General features: G+C 36.5%; 1 protein-coding gene across 1 annotated transcript in view; it reads left to right on the top strand.

Annotated features, from left to right (window-relative positions):
* Window positions 1-7418: 7418 nt before the first annotated feature.
* The window catches only part of LOC114353790 (synaptic vesicle glycoprotein 2A), a 38322-nt gene continuing 34959 nt past the window's right edge, over window positions 7419-10781 (top strand). The window contains exon 1 of the mRNA XM_028305903.1: window positions 7419-7743. Within this exon, the coding sequence (XP_028161704.1) occupies window positions 7716-7743 (28 nt within the window). The 5' untranslated portion in view covers window positions 7419-7715. The remainder of the gene's footprint in view (window positions 7744-10781) is intronic.

The raw sequence follows: 10781 nt of genomic DNA, 5'->3' as shown, positions 1-10781 counted from the left end.
GGTTTATACTACTAAAACTGTGGTTGCGGGTTCGATTCCCACTGGGGGCAATTGTTAGCAAGATGAGTACGAGCATTCTCAGGTATGGGACAAACTTGACCTTCACTGGTTGGGTTTTTTTTGGCGGTCAAGCTGTAGATCGGTCATTCTCCGGATCTGGATTATTTTGTTGATTACCCCGACCTTTTTTATTTTTGAATTTAGAGTAAGTTTAGGTAAAACATTTCAAAATAGACATTATTACGAGCATATTTTTTATATTGGCCCATCTGTAGCAAGCAGGAATAAAAAGTTATGCGACATCAAAATTTTCATGGTCGGGGTAATCAAAGTTGGGAGTCAGAGTAATCAAAAATAAAACAAAATATTTTATTTTCTAAGGTTTTTTTTAAGTTATGGTAAAATAAATGTTGTTATAACTAGCCATTTGTTATTTTGATGTATAAACGACAATATTGTAAAGTTTCAACAAAATCTGTTAAGTAGTTGTTGCGTAAAAGAGTAAAAAACATACATATACATTATACATATAATATTAGTGACTCAATGTCCTATGTCTCCTATATGGGACAGAAGGCGTCCACAACAGTCCTCCATCGCATTCGGTCTTGAGCTTCGTGTTTGATCTCGCTCCAAGTCTTAACAGTGCGCCGCTATGTTTTTTTGGCGCGACCAACGGTTAACGCCCGGACACAACTTCAAATAGTTATTTTACAAAACCTTTTAGTGATATAGTTATATCGTATTTAATTTATCAATGTTTATTTAATCAGTAATCGATTACATAAGCATTGAAAGCGGTAATAATATCGGATTAATTTATACGAGCAAATTTGTTCTGAAATCGGTAGCGCGGACACGTCGTGGTAATCAATTTTTGACGAATTACGATTTTTTTTTAATTACTTAATTAACTATTATTAACTATCTCTGTGGTTTAACAACAAGAACCAAAGTTATACTATTAGATAAAAATATTTGTTACTAAAATATTATGATTTTCGGGTACTTTTTGGCCCCGGACACGTGATTTTCTTGGCCGGTGGAATGACCCAGATCCTGGCTACACAGGAGTTGCAGCGGTGGGAACGAGAGGTGGGAATAGTTCAGTACATGATTATATTTTTGATGCCACCGAACTATTCTTAGTCTGATGGAGGTGAAAAGATTATTTTATTTATCTATTAAAAATATTTTACTACAGGTATTTTTTAAAATATTTTTCAAAATTTTAAAAATGTTGGACCATATCACTCTGTCTACGTGAGTGGGTTATGATGATGAGTGTCACATTATCTCATCATCATCATCTCAGCCATAGGACGTCCACTGCTGAACATAGGCCTCCCCCAATGCTTTCCATGCTGCCCGTTAGGTAGCGGCCTGCGTCCAGCGCCTTCCTGCTACCTTTATGATGTCGTCGGTCCACCTTGGTGGACGTGGGTCACATTATCTATGAGTTACATTTTTGTGCACTTTTCCCTTACACTAGTATGGGCTATATTCCTTTCCCTTACTCTGTAATTTGTTTTCGATTCACTCGGCGGCTATAAATAGACTTTCAGTCCAACTAGCTGGTCATCACTGAAACCTTAAGGTTCACACAACGATTGCCATGACAGGGTTCGAACCTTGGACTTCGGACTGTGACGTCGGGCCCTTTGGACCGGAGTGCAAAGTCCACTCGCAGGGCTGCCAAATGCAATCCGCGCTATTCCAATAACTGCGATTTTGTATGTATGGCGATTTAATTCTGCGCACAAAAAACTCTACCGACATAGTATATTTTTAAATTAGATACCAAAGTGATTATTAACTAGGTAGGTACTTCTTTTTCTTTTCTTTTTTTTATGCTAGACAAGGCAGGTATTTGACCGCAATCTCACCTGGTGTTAAGTGAGATGCAGTCTAGGATGGTACATATCTGCCCTGTAAGTGCCTATTCACTCTCGCCTTGAAAACGCCCGGATCTTATCGTGTCGACAACAAACCTACACAGTGTCAGCCCAAAACTCCGCCACAAAAGTGGCGTTGTCAGCAGCATTCATTAAATCCTCTTGCGTGCAGTTGTTGAGCACTCAGGGCACGACATCATGTGTTTTTAAAATGGGAGAATAGTGAAAACGAGAAAAAAGTCAGTTGTTCCATACAAAAGTTGCTGTCGATTCAAACAATACTGCTTCTTGATAGCACGATAGCCGAACGGTGAAGGGGTCGGAGTGGCCGACTCGAGATCCGAGGAACGCGGGTTCGAATCCCACCGCCGCTCGACTATTGTGGTGAGCCCACTCGTAACACAAGCTTATTTAGCTTAACACGAGGGGCTAACGGCACTATTAGTAATTTGTGCAATACAAATTGATAATAATCTTTAAAAAAAAAGAAAATAACGAACATAACATCATTTGTAATTTCTAAGTAGTTTTGAACTTTGGAAAGTTAATTCCCAATTCAATCCCTATTAACTCTAAACGATAAAATAAGATTATGGCTGATTCATCGAAACCGAGTTCTAACTATCCAAAGCAAACTGATTGTGCATCCTATATTTTATGAATTTTGCATTTATAATCCTGATAAATACCTATGTATATCCCAAACATGTGACAAACAAGAAAATAACATGTTTGTTATTATGATATTCAAAGTTTTCGCAATTAAATTAGGCAATGAGTCACGTCCACTAATACTGCGGCGCATGCGCACAGTCTCGACCAGGGTTCCCTAGTGTGGTCTCCAGACGTAAACACGTGGCCAGACATAACACATCGCAGATGACATAATTATGACTACGCGTCAACCAAATGGACATTGATCGGCTGTTTGGATCAGGACTTATTGTTGATACGATTTGAACTGTACCTCTATCACGAAAAACTTTCGACTTCGAATCGTTTGCGTATTCGAATTGCCATTAAAAAAAATTGTATGAAAACTTAAACAGAGCTCCGCGCCCCTGTGAACGTGACGTAAAGTGAACTTAGTTATGGAGAAATGGTAGCATGAAACTAATTTTAACAATCAAGATCGTCACGTTAGCGCTGAATTCGAAGACTGGGTATCGAATGCGCAAACGAGTCGAAGACGAAAGTTTTCAGTACGTTAGGTAGGTATATTAGTTTTTGGATCGCTGACGAGACAAATCGACGAAATGTGTGAATAAATACCGCTCCAATATCGTCGTAGGAACCGACTTAAATTTTTTTGTTAAGTTAACAAGCACTTATCTGGCCAATAAATGCCTATTCACTCTCGCCTTAGCAAGCTATATGAATGCTATTGTTGTTGCATAAAGCTTATCATTAAAATAGTTGTATGAAGAATGCAGTTTAATTTGTTATCTTTCACCTTTTCACCTTATCTATTCCGGCTAGTCAGGAATCTCTGGGTTCATCCCAAAAAGTAGATACTCGTATTCAAAAAAACTGTTTCTGCATGTGTACGTCCAAATCTATAATAAGCTTCCTAAAGATATTAAAGAACTGTCCTTTAATCAGTTTAAGACCACATTGCAAAAGTGGCTTGTCGCGCGATTATTCTACTCTCTCCAAGAATTTTTAAGCTATAGGGAATAATCTGCAAAAAGTAATAACTACCGTAATAATTATCTATATGTAATATCAATATTTCTTCGATATATTTGCATGTTATTGTTGATGGCTGGATAGGTGATCATATTTTGTTATTTTCGACCTTCTGTACACCCTATTCAAAGACAAATAAATATTTCTATTTCGATTCTTACACCCGTATTCACAAACATTACTAGTATATTATAGAGGTCTCACAGTGCGTGTGGACGCACAAGGTCTCAAAAACCAATTTATTGACAATACTTGAGTGGCGGGGCTCTATTCAACGCTGTGCGTTCGACTTCGCATAACGTGTTAGATTTTTTTTATATCCACAAGGAGGAAGCTCTTGGCCTGTATCTCACCTGATGGTAAGTGACGATCAGGCTGAAGGTGGAAGCGAGCTTCACCCGTTGATGAGATTATTATAGATGAGGTACAAAAGTAGTTATCTCGACGGCAAAGACAAAAATCCTTTTTAAAATGTGTATCATTTGGGACAGCCCTGCGATGCTTTTATAGACTGATAGCGAGAAGTCCGACAAGGGCTGATTGTGGGCACGACACGCGCCCACCGCGTGAACTTGAACGGCATACTTATACATGGGAAAAACATGATTTAACACGAAGAGGAATATTCTATTGCATAGTAACCTTATTTGCGACTAATCATGGCTAAAAAGAGTATACTGTAAAGTATATGAGTAGAAGTAGTTAATGTATTTCTCTAGCCTAGCTCGCGCCCACTTTTTCTTGGAAATTGTATTTTCTGTAATAAACAAAAGGCAACCTAACATTGTCTCAAATTGGTGGTAGGGTAAACTACGAGTATATTGGGAAGCGATATTTGCTCTGAAAAGGGCCTTATAAGGAATTCGAATTTGTTTTAATGTATGATGACATAGTTCCTATACAAATAGAGTTATAAGACGACACGAAAGTTTTCTTTACGTGAAAGTAGAATATAAAATTATTACTCGTAGAAATAAAACCTTATGTCACCATGATTGTGCGATATATCGAACAGCAGTATCGTAAGTATCGTAACTTACTTAATAAATAGCAAATGTAATGTTTTCTGAATTCGTGTTATTTTTAGCTCGCGGCATGGCGCAATAAAAGCTCCCAGTTTCAATTCGCAGCTTAATGGACGCCGCGGGCGGCGTGATGTCACACGGAATACATGGATGGCCTGAAAAATTGCTTGTTTTCTAAAGCTTAACGTTATAACATAGCTTTGGTGTGAAATAGAACTTTGAGCGGAATGTCCCAGCTTCAATTTTTGGTCAGGTTTTGAATTTTTCAATATTATGGAACTCCATTTCCAGAAAACATCCAAGTTTGTTTTGCATGCTATGAACCACTTCATCGCTGTTAGGTAATCAAATCAAATCAAATCGTTTATTCAGTACCTAGGCCCTTTACAGGGAGCTTAAATACACGTTCTAAATATAGCTTGCCCTACCACTACTTCGGGACAATATGGGCAAGTGCAGAGAAGAAGTGGCGGAAGAAACTCATGCCCGTTTTCACCATCAATTCCCAATTTTTAAGTGACCCCTATGGTGGCAAATAACAGGAATTTTGTTGACATAGGGGTCACTTAAAAATCAGGGATTGATGGTGAAAACGGGCACCAGTCACCCTAATTCCAGTATTACACTAAAACTTGGGTAAAAAGTAAATTGGGAATTGCTTATGGCGATGAGTAGGTAAATAAACATAACTTTCTATTATTCGTCGAAGCAACTCGTGGCACCTTACCTCAGTTAGTTCCAAGTGTGTAAACACAAGGTTCTTACTTGGCCAGAAGATGTCTACATGTACGTAGCTCGTTATAACCTTCCTTGTCACTCTACCTAATATACAGTTACGTATGAAAGAGAGGGATGTATAAATTTATGGGGTTGTTTTACAGAGTAGCGCCCCAGTGACTAATGAGCGACCTTGGCCCGCTGTCGATATTGGGTGGGGGGCTGTCATCGGCCCACCTTTGTAGGTATATCTTTAGTACGGCGGGCGCCGATGGGGATGTGGTATATCTTTTTTAATATGATGTCCTATTTCGTGAATATGAACGAGTCAATATGGAGTGAGCATAAAGTTGACTTCCTCTTTAAAAAATCTTGGGCGTCGAAAAATATTTTTAACGTTAACAATCAGAAGTAGGTATTTCAGCAACTTCTCCATTTATTTAAAATTATTCTTCGTCTAAGACTATGCGGAGACCACCGATTTTTAGTTGGCCGATAGTTGGGCCCGATTTTAATTTGTATGAAGAATCGGCCAAATGAAATCGGTGTAATGTGCGCACTTCCATACATGCCCATACTGATCAACTGCCCGACTAAACTATCGGCCGACGAAAAATCGATGGTCTGCGCCTAGGTTTAGTCGTTTTTCAGGAATTCGGATAGCCTAGCTAGGAAGCCATCACTCGTCTTAGCGTCACCCAGACGGCGTTGAAAGACCTCAGGCACCTCTTTTTTATTACAGGAAATAAAATTAACATGATATACCTACAAATTCTTAATTGTGACTAACTAGGTAATTGTAATAGAGTCCATGTAATGTAATGTACTGTACTGTATAGGCATTTACTCTTGTGAATTGTCTCACAGCATTTCTTTGAATTTTTAAAGTTGGAAAGATAAAGATGGTAGAATTCATTCTCCCAAACTGCATGGCAAGTGGGTATAATCTAAAATCTTTCCTAAATATATTTAGATGTGTTAGAAGATCTTATTTGCTTATAAACCAGCTGTTTTCGAGAAATATCCGCCGCCGCCGTCCGCTTGCGAGTGTTAATTGAGAAGTCAAAGAACATTATTACATATTTGTATATTTTTATATGGAATAGATGGAATTATTTTGGTCATTGTTTATTTATGAATAAGTAGGTAAAGGTTATTTTGATATAAAGGCTTTAGATTAGATAACTTAAAACGTTTTCTATCCTATATAAAATACTACCAATTGCTTTGCTCAAATATTGCTTAGGAGAAAATATCATATTATTTAATAAAATTCGCCTTTGGTTGTAAATAAAAAGATAAATATCAAACGTATTAAGAGGACTATATTCCCTTATAAATAATGAAATAATAACAAAGGACTAAGCTATTTAGGACTAATCTAAAATATGGTGTTCCAAATCTTGTTATACTAATAGCTTTCTACAGTAAAGTTTTTTAAAGTAATTTAGTCATAAATTCTTAAAACAAACTTATAAATCGAAAACTAAGATCAGTAATTTATACCAACTCCACATTAAAACAAACATCCTGTATAGATTACCTAGACAAACCCAATCTACTTCGATCACAATCATCATTAAAAGATGGCGTAGATACCCCGGTCTCTAGGGGGGCNCTAGATTATATTATTAGTGATTTTGTAGAAAGGAACAATTAGACTAGGTACTTCTGTAAAAAAACAATGTGACCCTAGTACTAACCGCTGTCACTACACGTGTTTTTCTGGATCTATTCGTAATCAGTGGGCTTAGTGCGACTTTACACAATCGGCGTAAAAAATGACATACATTAAATGTATGATGATTGTACAGCGTCCCTAGCAGATACTTTCAAGAACTAAAATCTTAAACTTTATAGATCTTTTTGATGCACTCGTTAGCAACAACATTAAAGCACATAAAAAAAATGTTTCTCAGTTATATTACTCCAAAACTATTAAATTTCGGATTTTTTTTAATATCACGTGAGATTTGGGGGTGGGGGAGGGGGTCAGGCAAAATCTCACCAAATCTCACCAAGGGGGGCGGGGGGGTTGAAAAATAGCCAAAATTGTCTCACGTAATTTATGGACGCCCCCTAGTCTCACCGCGCAGTCCCTGCGAGACGTCGAATCCGCAACACGCGTTCACCGAACACCATCACTACTCAGTGCTATCTAGTACGGCCGACCGCGCGCCCGCCCAGTCAGTCCCGCGTTCCCTCGCAACACCAATGCATACATACCGCGCGCGAGTCAAATTAAAGTGACCGAACAAATGGGATAAAAAGCCAACAAACTATTTCAAACGGTGATCTTAAGCAAAGACATTACTGATTTTCGTGTGATACTAGTTAATAAGTTAGTTACGTTAATTAGATTTAAGTAGTGTTTACTTTGTGAGTGTACATGTGTTGCAAAATGGAAGAGCACGGAGGTAAATATATTTTGTTTTATTTAATTCACTTTGCTAATTACTTTAATTACATGACAAAGTTTTTTAAGAAATATTCGTGACTCTAATGAATTTTCATTCTGACCCATTATCATTCTTAAAATAAATAATAAGAATTTTCGAATGATGCAAATGAAAAGAGCATATAAATTAATTAAGTAATTAAATTGTGATTTTTGTACATAACTCTTAATGCACATTGAACATGATTTTCACTTGAAATAAATCGGCTGCTTTATTTCAAGAGACGTGAACATTTCTGTGTACATAATTTAAAAAACCTGTTGTGCACTTTGCGAAAAAATTTAAATCTGAAGATCGCCGAAACAAAATCGCCATTTTGTCCATTATCCGTGCCAATAAAGCGATTTTGCAAAGTTGCAATGCTATTTATATACCACTTATTTGCACCAGTAAATAACACAAACACGGCAATAAACTCCACTGTATTTGACATTATATGCGGTCGCCGGCTAGAGAAATGTCCAGTGAGCGTTGTAAATACTCGGAATGTACATTTCAAGGGTTTAATTTGGAAGTCATCGATAAATACCGCAAGTTTAAGCACACAAAAGTTTAATATTTGAAATCCTATAGACATAAGACAAAGAATGTTCCCTTGGGACCTGTAATAGCTATGTGTTAATAAAAAAGTACATAAACTTTTGCTACACTAATGTGCTTACAACCAGTCATGTGACAGATAAGGGAGAATAAATAGATACTTCGATTAAAAACTGGAGCTTCGGGAAGTTATATTGCTCGTGACTAAAGTACATTATTTTATCAACAGCTGTCTCTTCGACGCAGGAATCGTAAAAGAGAAGTAATTGATAATATTCTTTATGTTCATGTCCAATATCGTAAAGTTTACAATCTTCATTTCATCTTGGCTAAGTTGTTCCATTGTTGGTCAAAACCCAAAAGCCGGTAGTTTTTCTAATCCAGTTTCAGTAATCTTTATCTCAAGCCAGGATTAAACAAATCACTCAATAATTATAACTATACTATCCTAAAATCACCTAAGTAATTTGGTATTGAATGGTGAACACGTCTTTTTAATAACATTTTATGTTTCTATGTCAAAATAAACTGTATAAAATAGGTCGCATTTCGCGTAATCATAAATCATAAGCAAAGTACTTTATTCTAAAACAATCCTGTCACAAAACCCAGCCTCATAAAATGGATCACGTCACTTTTTATTAATAGTGCTTTTGACCGCTCTCAACATCGCTTAGGAGTGAAATTGGCAAACTTCAAACGTTTGATGATAATAATTATTCTGATGTTCTTATTTCAGTCATCTGCCTTGACTCTGAAACTAAAATACAGCAGACGCTGTCTGGCATAGATTTCACTGAGCGATAAGGCCACCAAGCCATCAGGGCTTGGTATACCTAAAATCTAAATTCTTGTCTGAGTAAAACTAACATTAATGCTCTACCTATCCCTTCCCGTTTTTAAATAAATCAATTATTAGCTTAAACAGGTGGGCTCTGATAGTTTGAGTTGCTCAATCTGTCTGAAAATCTTACAAAATTCGTTACAAAAGATCTCAGGTATAATTTTTTGCTGTTTCATCATGACTGATAAAGTTTCGTGTATTCGCTCGCACTTTTTGATTACTTCCCTTCTTTCTAAAGAATCGCCCGCTACGCTAACACTGTCCATTAACGCTCGGACTTATTATGAAAACATTTTTCTACCACAAACTCGAATGCACTTGTTTCGCTGGATAATTCTAGAAATTCTCGAAGCGTCATGTAGAGGCTGTTTTTCAAACTCGATGATGTCATTTCGGAAGGGACCGATGGTTAATCCGATTATCGATGAAATTCTTGATGAATTAAAACAAGGACGCGTTTTAGAACAAATAATGTGATTAAGTTGTAGCTGAGCATTATTAGATAAGATTTTTGTAGATAAGGTTTTGAAAGGATTGAAAACGCATTTTTTGTAACGAACGTTACTTAGGTAGGATGTATCAAGTTGCGTGAATAAAATACGGTTTGAATTATTTATTATCTTTTATTTATTAAATCCTATTTAATATTAGCGCCTATTTGTAGCAACAAATACAGCTGAATAAAGAATCTTTTTGCTTTTGGAAGATGGTTGAATATTGAACAAGGTTTGCACAAAAATCGTTAATGATCTACAAAAATGTATAATAAATAGTTTATTTATACATTTAGTGGTTCAAGTGCAGTGGCCTACAAGGGCGGTGGCTACGCGAGTGACGTCAGGCGTCTACGACGTAGCGCGTAGCTCGTAGCCGCTACGACTCCGAATTTGCGTAGTAAGGAAATGAAAATGATGGACATATTTTATAGAGAACCTTTTTTAATGTTTGCAAAACACAATATTTTTTTAGTTTGTATGTTTGTTTGGAAACTCAATAAATCATAAAATTCTTTAAGAAGAAGCTTAGATAAACTTTAACTATGACTTTGACTAGATTTAAATGTACTCACGTACCTACATATAAGTATTTATATGGGTCATACCTATATTAATATTAACTCAACACTCATCCAAATTAACTATAATTTTGTTGTTTAAAAAAATACTAGCTTTGATAAATACGGGGTTAAGCAACAGTTGTCATTATTTAGTCGGAATAATTTACCAAATATTGGTTGAATTTAAAAACACAAACAACAAATCATTAAAAATATCTCAATCGATCCGGTATTGATTATTGTGTATCAGTTTAATAGACAAACGTCGAGTACATGAACAGCGTCGCGTCCGATATTTGGCGCACGCGCATGTATCGGTAATAATAGATCTTTCATTGAGGCGAGTGTCACCGCCGGTTTGTAAACAACACGCGTTACATTTGCTAGCTTTGAGAATGTACGATAAAATATACATTATGAAAACCAACAAAAAAATGACAAATTCTTCATCATTTAATTCTATTTAAAATGTTAGCCAGGAGATCACAAGTAGAAACTTATTGCAATTTTGTGTTAAAATACTGTGTCGCACGCAAACGTATGTGTGTGTATGTA

The sequence above is a fragment of the Ostrinia furnacalis genome, unplaced genomic scaffold (genome assembly GCF_004193835.3).
Source record: "Ostrinia furnacalis isolate ACB-3 unplaced genomic scaffold, ASM419383v2 OfSCF0183, whole genome shotgun sequence".
Lineage (NCBI taxonomy): Eukaryota > Metazoa > Arthropoda > Insecta > Lepidoptera > Crambidae > Ostrinia > Ostrinia furnacalis.
This window is presented reverse-complemented; position numbering and strand designations above follow the sequence as displayed.